The sequence below is a fragment of the Aotus nancymaae genome, unplaced genomic scaffold (genome assembly GCF_030222135.1).
Source record: "Aotus nancymaae isolate 86718 unplaced genomic scaffold, 86718_ANA_hifiasm-v0.15.2.pri h1tg000092l, whole genome shotgun sequence".
NCBI lineage: Eukaryota > Metazoa > Chordata > Mammalia > Primates > Aotidae > Aotus > Aotus nancymaae.
Genome location: NW_026988507.1, coordinates 11,315,935 through 11,329,994, shown reverse-complemented (window position 1 = coordinate 11,329,994; position 14,060 = coordinate 11,315,935). Strand labels below are relative to the sequence as shown.

The 14,060-nt window shown below is 36.3% G+C and overlaps 1 protein-coding gene across 2 annotated transcripts in view; it reads right to left on the bottom strand.

Moving 5' to 3' along the window:
• Positions 1-14,060, bottom strand: part of CPNE8 (copine 8) — a 230,776-nt gene that overhangs the window by 191,184 nt on the left and 25,532 nt on the right. For both annotated transcript variants that reach the window (XM_012435387.3, XM_012435388.3), the window contains exons 2-3: positions 7,028-7,068; positions 5,578-5,624 (exon numbers count right to left, since the gene is read on the bottom strand). In XM_012435387.3, coding sequence (XP_012290810.1) covers positions 5,578-5,624; positions 7,028-7,068 — 88 coding nt within the window. The remainder of the gene's footprint in view (positions 1-5,577; positions 5,625-7,027; positions 7,069-14,060) is intronic.

Genomic DNA, 14,060 nt, shown 5'->3' with positions numbered 1-14,060 from the left:
ACTAGCAAGAGCGATGGCCTAAAAATTCTAAAAGCTTCCTCTCTCCTGTATCAATAGCTTTATATGTTTCATCATAATATTTCTCTAAAACAAAAATGAAAGAATGTAATGAATATCCCTAAGCCTTAAGAGATATGTAACATGTTGTGAATTGATGTCATAATTCAAATTCCAAAACATGTAGTTAAGCTTATAACAAAGAGCAGCAGAACAAGTCTTGGGCTCTCATAACTAGTTACCATGACACATACATGTTCTCACATTTAATATAAAAAATGTAGCCTACAAAGCAAATTATCTCTATGGAGTCTTCCAACACATAAATTCTGAAACCATGAACATTAAACTGTGTGTGCCTGTGTTGAGAGGCTAAATTTGGGTGTCCCTAAATTTGAGTGTTCAATCAAATATTAATGGAACACTTTTTTCTTTTTTGAGATGGAGTCTCGCTCTGTCACCCAGGCTGGAGTGCAATGGTGCGATCCTGGCTCACTGCAACCTCCACCTCCTGGATTCAAGCAAATCTCCTGCCTCAGCCTCCCGAGTAGCTAGGATTACAGGCACCTACCACCACGCCCAGATAACTTTTGTATTTTTACTACAAATGAGGTTTCACTATGTTGGCCAGGCTGGTCTCAAACTCCTGACCTAAGATGATCCACCCACCTTGGTCTCCCAAAGTGCTGGGATTACAGATGTCAGCCACCGCACCTGGCCCTGATCATCTTTTAAGAACAAAGAAAGCCATATTCTAAATGCTGTACAGAACGTTTCACCTTTGAAAGCACAAAGCTAAACAGTGAAGCTAAGACATGTAAGACAGGAAGTTTACAAAAAAGTCCTGGATGTGAATGTGCATGCGCGCGTGTGCCTGTGTGTGTGTGTGTGTGTGTGTGAGAGAGAGAGAGACAGAGAGAGAGAGAGAGAGAGAGAGAGACAGAGAGACAGAGAGAGAGCGCTACATGAACAAGTATTGTTTAGTATGGAGATGAGTAACTGTTAAAATAGCTCAGTGTCCATGGAATGGAGCAGAGCAGAGATAATGTGAAACTGTAGTAATCAGCATTTGAAAGTAGATTTGTTTGCCTCTATGCTATAATCACTGTAGTTCATAAACAACTTCAGCTTGCCTTCTTTCATCATATACTAACTTAGGGAATCTGGAACAAATTCTGTAATTTTAAATGTTTAAAAGTAATTCACAAAGTGAATTGCCTATGGATAACTAAAATCTAACTTCAAGAAATTAGTTGGAACATGTTCCCAACCCTGAGTAAAATGGGCATTCGTAGAGATGTTACTTTGTGATTTCCATTGCCACTAGGAGGTTTCCATAGTTTCATAATTCATGGTGCTTAAACATCATTTCTAGCTCTGAAATTACTATACACTAAAAATAATTTTCGTTTTGCAATATCGATTACTTCAAGAGTTTTTCATAATCCACAATCATTAGATATAATTTATCAATGATCCAGTGGTAATTATAATTGTGTTAGAGATAATTTTTAAATTGCAAATTTCAACTACAGATTAATTTTAAATAATTTTATATTTCTTTATTTGGAGCATTTGTTTCAACACATTTTTAAGCTTTATTTTTTAACTTATTTCCTTTATTCTCTAAAAGCGATTAATCTCAGAACATAAATTCATATTGCTTGTTACTACATACTTTTCCAAAATATACCTGAATTTAAATACAAACACAACCACTATATTATTGAGATAATGCTGATACCTCCATCAATAAATTGATTTTACAGATGTGCCAAAATTGCTGAGAAAATGCTTCAATTATATTGCATGCTCCCTGAGGTAGAAACACTATCTATTTTTAAATTTTATCTACCACTACATAATGGGCATCCAATAAATATTGGTCAAATTAATAAATAAAGAATATATTTAAAAACCATTAATAAAGTATCTAAATTTTCCCAGTCTGATTTCAAATAATTCTAACAGTAATTATTAGAGTGGTTTTGCTCTTTTACATCCTTATAAAATAGTGTTCAATACTTAAAAGATACTGGGTAGAATTAATAAAATTACTAGGAAACGCTTTGAGCTCCACAGCCTCATAAGAATCAAAAACTTGCAAGGAAATAGAGCTAATCGGGTTCAACTTCTTTCCTGATGAATCAATGCAGCCTCCAATTCAATATTTCCTGTAACAGGAAACGCACTACACTTTCAGGATACAGTTCCGGGAAACCTACTACTGTGGGATACCTTAAGTGTTATGAAGGTTTTCTTCACGGTGGACTAAATGTTGTCTATTTGTCTCCCCAACCTTTGGTCAAAATGGGGGTATACTTGATGTTCTCTTGAATATCAAGTATACCCCCATTTTCAAATGAAAATATTTTAAGAGTCTGAAGAAAGTACTGTGGATTATTCAGTCTTTGCATTCTTTCAGGTTAAATACTATGTTATTCATACGGTATAGCTTCTATCCCTTTCTTCAAAATGGTAGCCCTCTTCAAATACAGATTTGGCTTTTCAATGGTTTGAAATGTAGGTAAAAAAGCAATTTTCCATTGGAGCAAAGTGCAATAGTATTCAGTTGAATCACATGAAACTGCCAACATTCAATCATTTCTGACCTATAAAAAATGACAATTTCATATGGTTCAACATAATAGCCTTATCTTTCTTGATGTAAACACTGAACATCCATCAATGGATCCTCAGATTGCACTAGTTTTTTAGCAACTGTCTAACACCACAGCTTCATATTAGGTCTGAGGCCAAGTAAATCCCATAGGTCATTTTCCCATCAACTGTTGGGCTTGTGCAAAGAATTTTACAGAATTTTATAAAGCCAGAATTTACCTACCTGCCACTTTCTAGTTTTGTTATCCTTTTACAAGTTGTTTAATGTCTTAAAATTATAATATAACCTTAATTGTATAGTACTTCTTATGTGCCAGATACTGTTACAAGTCATTCACATTTAATCCTTGTAAAAGCTATAATAGCCAGAATCATTAGCATTATTCTCATGTTATAAATGAGGAAACAGAGTCACCAAAAGATCAAGTGCACACCCTCAACCACAACATTACACTGGCTCTCAAAATTATCTTTCTCAAATGGTTTTGTGGGGATTAGTAACACACATAGAGTCTTTTATAAATCTCTTTTCATTATCCTGCAAGTTCATTAGTTGCTTAATGTTCCAAAATGCTTATCTCCTGCATCTGGCACTTCCTTTCTATTCTTCCAGACCATTCTCTTTCTTCAATACTTTTCACTCTTTTGAAATTATGTTGAAAATCCCTCTTAATTTGTATTTCCACATCTTCAGCTATCTATAGCTCCCAACTACTCTACATAATTATGGGTCTTATCTCATTATTTTCTCCATTTTCATTTTGTTTTCAAACCCTTTTTCATCATTATTCCATCTTACCAGTATTTTGAACTACTTCAAAAATAAAACATAAGACTAATACTCGATTTATTTCTGTTTTATTTTAATATTATGCCATTTCTCATAAATTGTAGGTTTCCTCTTTCTACTTATCTTTCTTTCTGAGTCAAGCATAAGAAAATAATAATAAAGCCCTAAACATTGATTGGCAAAGTTTATTTCCCTTTATAAAATAAGAATGTGAAGGTCAGTATCAGACAAGAATTGTGCATAGCAAGATGGTCTAATAACAAGGGCTGTGGAGTCAGATGGCCTGGGTAGGCATTCCGACTGTAATTTACAACTGTAACATTGGTCTAGTCATTTAACCTTTCTACATTTCATTTTTCTCATATAACAAACGGATTTTCTCGTATAATCCATTTTTCTCATACAATCCATATAACAAAAGGATTATAATATAACCTACCTCTTGAAATTGAATTTTGTGAAAACTAGTGAATATTTATAAAGGGCTTGGAACATTAGTTAGCCATCATTATTATAAAAGTTGTAAATTAAGTAAGAAATTTATATTTCATTGCTTAGGCAATAGGAAAGCATGAGAAATTTTTTAAGGAAGGGAGATTTTGAGCTGAGGCTGCCCTTAAACTAGCCAATACCACTTAGTATCCACTTAAGAATTAACTCCCAGAACCCTGGTTCAAGTTCAAAATTTTTTGTTGTTGTCCTTCTTCAAACTCCCTTTATCCAAGAAAGTTTCAAATTGCCTCATTATTAGGCATTTGCATTGGCCCAGATATCTGGCACTATAACTTAGGTATATTTATCCTGGTTACTTTACCGGCGCCTGAAGCAAAGTCATTTTCTGGACACCCTAGTCAATGCTTAGATCCATCTAGCCTGGCAGCTATGGTCAGTCGGTAGATACACTGTATTGTCTCAGGCCTTTGAGAAAGGGAACTCGCAAGAATGACAAGACAGCGTATCTTTCAGGAAGATAGTCAAAGGAATGATTAGACAGATGAACATGGAAAAAAGGGGGCACACACTAAGGTAGGAGACTTGTTGCAGCAGGGAAGACCAAAGATAAAATGCGTCTGAATAAAAGTGACTTATCTGATAGTCGTGGATTTTTCTTTCTCATGAAAGAGAATTTGTAGCACTAGATGACATTAAGTGATGAAAATGTGGGAGAGAAAGTCAGGATGACTACAAAAATTGCCGTTTTATATTTTGGCTGGTGGTTTAGCTATATTTGAAGCAAAGAAGAAGCAGGCATACGGTAAAGATGAGGAGTTTACATTTAATATATAGAGCTTGAGGTAAATATTGAACTAAACAGAAATGTGCAGAAGCAGTTAGATATTAGAAACATGTTCAGCAGACCACTGACCACCAGCCCGTTATCAGTAGGGACAAGTTTTGAGTTATCTTCCCCAGGTTTTAAGAATAAATTAAAGGATTTATTCTTACTTTCTACTCAAAATTGGGACACAGTGGTAAAATGACAGACAAATACACTCCGTGGCAACAAATAGCACAAACCTCACTGGGAAAACTAGCCAGAAACTGTAACCTCATTAAAACAATGCACTAACTTCCTGAGATAACTGGCAACTGCAGAAACGTGAAAACGCCTTTTATTTAATATGCCCTCCACCTTCCAACGATGATCCATCTGAATGTGGAGACACTCCAGAAAACAAATGAAAGTAACAATTCAGTCTCTTCACTGTTGCTTCATTAAACAACATACATTTGTATTAAGAAGCTGAATTTCCACTTTATTATTAAATAAGTTGCAAAAAGCAAGTAATACTTGGTATTAAGGAGCACAATTAAGATATTTTAAAGTGGCATTTTATAAATGTCAGCAGCTGATCTCTAAAAATAAGACTAAATCCACAAACTTAAATTATGTAAGAAAATCATGTCAACTGGATGGCAACTAGATTGCGACACATTAAATTTATGTTTGAATAAAAGAAGTACAAGTTTCAGGCCTAGAATATTCCACAAGAAGGTCATAAGTCAGCTAAACATTCACTGTTACTAAAAACAAAACACGAAGGTAACTTTCCTAAGATAAAAACAACTCAATCTTTAGGTCGAAAAACAGGAAGTATCATCTTGATCAAGTTATAACATACTATATCTTCAATCCCAGTAATTTTTTTAAAAAGTTTTAATCTTACCTCTCTCCATTCTTTATTTCCAACTCCTTGTACATATAAGACACAAACTACAAAAGATGAAAGAATACACACATATAAATGTCTTTTATGAAAATCATGTGAATATATACAATTTATTTTTCAGCTGTCCAAAAGCTACATAAAAATTAAATACCTAATTCCTAGCCTTACCTCTACAAAAAAAAAAAAAAAAGCTAGTAAATCATCAAATGACTAAAAATTAATTTAAATAAACAGAAAACAAACTATGCCAGATCTTTAGAATTTAATATGCAATGCACTTGACACATAAAATAATAAGTATTTGCTAAGGTCTTCATAGATACATTTTAAAACCATAGTTTAAACAATTTGAAATATTTCACTATGTTGTGAAACAAAAGTCAAGTTCTTCCTAAGGCATAATGGGAAGGAAAACCTGGGACAAGTCACGCTCTATATTTAATATTTACAGCTTCCACCCTGAATATTTGTAAATAGGTAAGAAATTCTGTCAACCAAGAAAGGAATTCCCAAAAGGGAGATTAAGGGCTTTGAGTAAAGATTAAGGGATAAGAAGTGCCCCACCCACTTGTCAAATGAGCCCCAGGAATTTTTAACACCCACAATTGCAATACCTTTTCCCAATGACTACTTCAAGAATTCTGACAACTGACAAAAACCTTCCCTCTATAATTCAACCGCATTTGTTTACACATTTGTAGAGATAGAGAACTGTTGCATATCCATTTCTAAATATTACAGGATTCAGAAGCACATTGATTTATATAGTTCATTCTGCTGTTTTCTAATTCAAACTACCCTTTTCACTTTGCGAGTTATCGCCAATTTTCAATACCTCTCATAAGTAATCAAAAACCTTGGTTCATATCAGATGTTACATATTTCACTTGGTTATAAATTTTATATACCACTTTTATTTTATTTTTCTTTTCTCTCTCTTTTTTTTTTAAGAGACTGGGGGTGGGGGTCTTTTAGACCAGGCTGGTCTAAAAGTCCTGGGCTCAGGCAATCGTCCTGCTTGGGCCTCCCAAAGTGCTGGGATTATAGGCATGAACCACCTTGTCTGACCATCATTTTTATTTTAAGAAAAAGAAAGTAAAGTATTACTCTGTGACTAAACAACTTTAAATTATGGCCCATTATGGTTTTCTTTTAATGTAATGATTTCTACCAAAAGGCCATAGCATGAGGTTTTAATTTCAAAGTGAACTGTCCCACACTGGCGTCATCTGTATTCTCATTTTATTCTCAAAGTGCCAGCAAGTGTCTCTTTAGCCATAATACTGCCCGGGCTGGTGAGTATGTAGGGCTTGGGAGCAGTCCCCTGATGCTTTCAAGGCTTTAAGACAAACTTTTAAACAAGAACTACGAGTTTCATACAACTTTTGCAAAATCAAATGAGTAAAAAATAAGTAGATTTTTCAAAAGGCAGGAAATACATACTTACTCGGATCAGATTTAGAAAATGTGTCTCTGTCAAGAAGATTTCTGTTGAATAAAACAGAAAATATTAGCTGGATATAAAAGCAAAATATATTTATACAGACATATTAAAATGTATATATACATAATTGTATGTATATATAAACATACACATATATATGACAAATATAGGACAAATATATGTCCTAAGGGACTGTTTGTATTTATTCAGACTGAACATCACTGGACTCCGAAAATAAGAGAAAGCTTTTATTTCCTCAGACTTGCACTGCAGTTAACCAATAGCATGACTCCTTACATCCTAATATTAAAATCTCTTTGAAAGAATTAGCTGTTTTACGTTTCCATTTACTCCTTCATTAAGAATATAAAGATGCTCAGAAATGCTTCCTGAATTGAATTGTGAGCCTGTTATTAATGCAAAATTGTTTGCAGTTCAGAGCAGGTGATGACATTAGTCCATACAATTAGAATGCAATTGTGAAGCAGCATCTATTGACATTTGTGTTACATCAACCCTGATGAATTTTATGTTGCTATTACAGTTTAGGAATTTAAGCTGAATATATAGACCCTGCCTGAAGACTCTTTTCAGTAACGATTAAAAAGGTACACAAGCGGCCAGGCACGGTGGCTCACGCCTGTAATCCCAGCACTTTGGGAGGCCGAGGCGGGCGAATCACGAGGTCAAGAGATCAAGACCATCCTGGCCAACATGGTGAAACCCTGTCTCTACTAAAAATACAAAAAAATTAGCTGGGCGTGGTGGCGCGCACCTGTAGTCCCAGCTACTGGGGAGGTTGAGGCAGGAGAATTGCTTGAACCCGGGAGGCGGAGGTCGCAGTGAGCCGAGGTCACGCCACTGCACTCCAGCCCGGCGCCTGGTGACAGAGTGAGACTGTCCCCAAAAAAAAAAAAAAAAAAAAAAAAAGGTACACAAGCTGGGCATGGTGACTCACATCTGTAATCCTAGCACTTGGGGAGGCCGAGGCGGGTGGATTGCCTGAGCTCAGGAGTTCGAGACCAGTCTGGGCAACACAGTGAAATCTCATCTTTACTAAAATACAATAAATTAGCTGAGCATGGTGGTGCATGCCTGTAATCCCAGCTACTTGGGAGGCTGACACAGGAGAATCACTCGATCCTGGGAGGCGGAGGATGCAGTGAGCCGAGATCGCACCATTGCACTCCAGCCTGGGCAACAGAGCGAGACTCCATCTCAAAAAAAAAAAAAAAAAAGTACACAAGGCCATTATTAGCACTTTTTTAAAAAAACAGTATTTCCAAAACAGAATAACAATGGAAAATTAGAAAGCAGGAAAGCCTGGGTTCCTCGGATACCAGCGTATTGCTACCCTCTATGGCAGTAATGCAGTCTATACTTTATACTTATAACAGTAACTCTGAGTTCTCACTGGAAAGTCCAATTCAGTATGGTCTGATTCACAAGGCAGAAAATTATTGGAAAATTTTCCATAAAAATTGGTTTTTGTAAAATTATGATTTAAAGCTATACCTTTTTCTGAAAAACTTGATTATCTAGAATGATGACTTGAAGGTACCAAAAGTTCAAATTTATGTTTAATATTCATCTTCCATTAATTGGTAATAATTTGGAATAGCTGCATTACATTTCCATTTGTAATACTTATAATAAATAAAAACCTCATGTTCCAGCTGTCTTATTTTCCACAAAGACTACTATTCACGTGCATTTATTTGTACTGGTCTTGGTATTTGAAAAGTCCCTTTTTCATATGAATCTCACATCCTTTCTTATTTTGATTCTCAAAAGTGATTGCCTCTATTGAATCACTACACACTGAAAAAATAAATACATATTCGACAAAACAGTGCAGCACAATGAAATGAGATCATGTCTTGAAATATTCCTAGAAAGAAGAGAAACATCAGACATATTTATATTTGGAATTAAATCGAATTCGAAGACCACTAGTCAGTAATCAAATTAAATTAATCCTTTCTGTCCCCTGAGCAGACACCATGACTCCAGCAATGGTTAGCAAACAGTAAATTAAAACATTTCCATTTGAGAAATTACTGTGATATTACAGTTATTATACAAAGGGAGTCCTCCACTTAAGTGGGAACTCTCCCAATCCTTCCTATGACTCCAGCTTTTGCTCATTAGGTATCCTAGGAAAATGTTATGCTGCTTCTTTCAGAACTCACACACACAAAAAAAAACCAGAGATGACAATGCACAATATTGTGATGTAGCTGGGACTCAAAAATTATGCTATATATGTATTTAAAAGAAAATAACATTTCAATGCCTTAGTAATGTAAAAAAAAAAAAAAAAAAAAAGAACTACAAGTTTTAACCACAGTATAAAAATAAAGGATTTCTACAAACAACAAGGCAGAGAGTAGTAGTTTTTTGCTGTTGTTTTTGAGATGGAGTTTCGCTCTTGTTGCCCAGGCTTGAGTGCAATGGTGAGATCTTGGCTCACCACAACCTCTGCCTTTTGGGTTCAAGCAATTCTCCTGCCATAGCCTCCTGAGTAACTGGGATTACGGGCATGTGCCACCATGCCTGGTTAATTTTGTATTTTTTGTAGAGACGGGGTTTCTCCATGTTGGTGAGGCTCGTCTCAAACTTCTGACCTCAGGTGATCCGCCTGCCTCTGTGTCCCAAAGTGCTGGGATTACAGGCATGAGCCGCTATGCCCAGCCGAGAGTAGTATTCTTAATCATAAACTTTACTTGTCAGATTGTTTCATTCAGCCATTGTGATCCATAACACATAATGGTAAGATCAAAAATAAAACAAGCCAACAAAAAGCCCATTGTATAATGAAAATTAAAACTATAAATTCTTCATAATAGAGTCTGAAATTTGCAATTTAACTTTCCAATTATATTTGGCAATAATTTTACCTGTAGTTTGGTCGTATGAATATAATAGAATAGACTATCTCTGACAGATTGAATTCCCAAAAGACTACTTTACTCAAGCATATATGATTGCAGAGTTGGAAAAGGCAAATATTCTTAATGATATATGCACTACAAAAGACCAGTGATTGTTAAAATGCATCATTCAGTTTGGATTTATTTTAGGAATAAGAATTTTATCTTCCCAAGACCCTATTAGAAACAAAACCCATTCACATTAAGTAAAATAAGATAGGTATTATTGTGAAGGCCATTTCATAAATTCCAAAACTAAGCTGGGGCTCAGAGAAAAGTGAGTGAATGAGTCAGTATACACAGCCCAGTACAGAATAATCAAATGGTACCAACCCTTCTGAATCTGATTCCTCTGTTCTTTACAAAATACCTCAGCTTCCAGAGAAGTCCAGAAGACTTCTTATTTTCTATGAGTATTGAAAATGTCAAAGGCTTCCAATTTTATCTACCACCAGAATATAAAGGAAAATAAATTCCTGTTCACAGACTAGTATAAAGAGAGATGCTGTTTATAGAATGAGGAGAGGAAATCAGAATGAGAGGTCAAACCCACTGTACTTTTCATAGAAAAAAAAATCTTTGTTTATGTATGATGCACTTTTAAAAAATAAACACACACACACACACACCCCTACATGACCAGATTTTATACGGGAAGGCTACCCGTCCCTCCATGGACTTGTCATCTGCTTGAGCTAGGATGCCCGTAACTTTGTTCCTACCATTTTACAAAATGATGTTGAACACCAGCGCTAGGTGAAAAATCCTGAATGTGTCTTTCTATTCTTCAAATCTAGATGCAGCTAATACGAAAGAACAAATTCCACAAAAGAAATTTTGGAAAAACACAGTGTACAAGTTAGAAAAGTTACCTGATAAAATACCTAATCAAAAGTATAACCTATAGACTGCCTGACTTGCTCTAGTATCCACTCATCCTCAAATGTCATTAAAATTCCTGGACTATGAGCTTAAATGGGGATAACTAAAACAGCAGAACTAAAGCCGAGGCCCAGCTAATTTAATTCTAACCTGTAGGAAGAAATACTGTCAGAGGTGTTGGAACCAGAGCAACTCCATCTTGAATAATGGCAGGGTAAAATAAGGCTGAGACCTACTAGGCTGCATTTCCAGGAGGTTAAGGCATCCTTAGTCACAGTATAAGGAGGTTGGCACAAGACACAGGTCATAAAGACCTTCTGATAAAACAGGTTGCAGTAAAGATGCCGGTCAAAACCCAGAAAAACCAAGACGGTGATGAGAGTGTCCTCTGCCTTCCTCTCCGCTACACTCCCACCAGGGCCATGACATTTTACAAATGCCATGGCAACGTCAGGATGTACATTATATGTTCTAAATAAGGGTAGGCATGAAAAATCCACACCTTGTGGACACAGTCAAGAAATAACCATAAAAATGGGCAACCAGCACCCCTTGGCATTCCTCTGCCTACGGAGCAGCCATTCTTTTATTCCTTTACTTTTATAATAAATGTGCTGTCACTTTATTAACTCACCTCAAATTCTTTCTTGGGCAAGATCCAAGAACCTTTTCTTGGGGTCTGGAGAGGGACACCTTTCTGGTAACATCACTGGGTTAACTGGAGAGGTGTATTTTGCATGAAATGTAACATTAAAAAGCAGATAAGCAGGAATTTAACAACACCTTTCCAAAACCATCCAAGAGAAAGAATTCCCAGATTCCTCTGCCTTCCTAGTCAATTCTCATGCATATTCATCCTTGAGAACAGAGACTGAAGCCAGGCTACCTTCCCCTAAAGACAACAGTTAGCTCATCTGATAAGCCAGCCTGCCCTGATTTTATGCTCCACAAGCCACCTTCCAATTTTAAAATAATTTCCCATATAGCAGTTACTGGGTAGCCAATATGAATATCATGGTTGTCTTTACTTTTGTAGCTTTTATTGTCAATTGGCATCCTGGGACCCGAAGGGAACAGCCAGCTAGCCTTTTAAAACTGTATCTCAGGCTTGTCTTTCTCAACCTGGAAAATAGCAATTCTCTTTCAACTTCAAAGCAAATCTGCAAGTATTTTTCAAGCAACTAATCTATGGCCAAAACCTAACTAAGCACTATCAAAAATACAATCAGTATTAAAAGCTTATTTCAAGAAGCCTGAATTTTACTTATGGAAATAACTAAATAGCAGTATAAGATGGTATATAAAATAACAGTTTATTATGAGGAGAAAGAACCGTACCTAAAAACAGTGTTAAATTGATTCAGCTACAACAAAAGCCAGGTGCAGTAATTAGCTCTTATTCCAAATATTTTTCAAACAGTCGATAGATCACATATATAATTTAAGTGATATAAATAAATATATATCCTGAAATAAGTACCATATTGAGACAGCCAGATGGGAGGGGGTCCCTGTCAAAACTCCAACCAGCCTGTGCACTGGGAATGCACACTGGGTGGAGCCACAGTTGTTTGTCCCATTTGCAGCAGGGAGAAGCCTGGCCACTCCTCTTCCTGTGTGGAACCTGAGATTGAAACTGCCAGGGGCGGATCACGAGGTCAAGAGATCCAGACCATCCCAGCCAAGATGGAGAAATGCATTCTCTACTAAAACTACAAAAATTAGTTGGGCGTGGTGTTGCACACCTGTAGTCCCAGCTACTTGGCAGGCTGAGGCAGGAGAATGGCTTGAACCTGGGGAGGAGGAGGAAGTTGCAGTGAGCCGAGATCGCGCCACTGCACTCCAGCCTGGCGACAGAGCGAGACTCTGTCTCAGAACAAAACTGCCAGGCAGGAAGCGCCCCAGCAGGGACTGGCTTTGTGGATAGCCTCTGTTTCCCCTATTTTTGCCTTTTTGCTGCATACATCCCATATTTCTCACTCCTCAAATTGTCTGTGAGGCTAAATCTTCGTGGCCATGGGACAAGAACCCCGTCTTTAGCTTAACTAAGGAAAAAATCCTGCAACATTATTTTTTAAAAGCTAAGTATTTTTTCTATTATATTTATATGTAATAAGGATTTAATACTGGAAAATAAAAACTGAATCTTCATAGGTAAAATGAGCATAACATGATATATTTAAAGTAAAAAGTGACTTGTGAGTTAATCCTAAAGTTGCAGGCATGCTACTCACTCTTTCCTACTCAGCAGATAAAATCACCTAGTAAATGTTCTGGTTAAAAAATAATTTAAAAAGGAAACAGGCAGGGCATGGTGGCTCACACCTATAATCCCAGCACTTTGGGAGACCAAGACGGGTGAATCAATGAGGTCAGGAGCTGGAGACCAACCTGGCCAGCATGGTGAAACTCTGTCTCTACTAAAAATACAAAAAATTAGCCGGACATGGTGGTACGAGCCTGTAGTCCCAGCTACTTGGGAGGATGAGGCAGGAGAATCGCTTAAACCCGGGAGGCGGAGGTTGCAGTGAGCCGAAATTGTGCCACTGCACTCCAGCCTGGGTGACAGTGCGAGACTCTATCTCAAAAATAAAAAAAAAAAAAAGGAAACAAATATCATTATAATTCCACAAATGATACTTGAAAAACACAACCTACTTGATATGTGTTTGAATTTTAAAGTTAATAGTTTCAGAGTAAAGGCAATTTTGCTATTTGTGACCTTTTTAAAGTTCTAATTTAATAAAAAAAAAAAAAAAAAACCATACAAGACACTTCATTTAGGGGATAAGTCCTCAACTTAGAGACATAAAATTCCAAAGAGCACTGTGACTGTCAGAGGTGAAATAACACATAAAGAATCTACTGCTGTACCTTGAATGCAATTTTTCTATTTAATTTTCAGCAAGAATGGAAAGCTTGTAAATAGAGCCCCACAAAAAAATTAATTTTCTATACAGTCAAAGATACAGTTCATAAAGAGAGCCAAACAATGCTTTATCATTTTACAAACACTGTCCTGCATAAATTTTCCACATGTGGACAGAGACCAATATCTCTAAATCATAGTGTCCCCTGCAGATTGCCCTGTGTCAATAAGCAGAATGATTCTAGTTTTAATTAAAATTTTGGAAATTATTAGGGGCCTTTTATTTACCTATTTTTAAGTGTAGTCTCTGGACCACCGGGAGCCTGCAAAGTCGTTACCAAATATTGCTTAG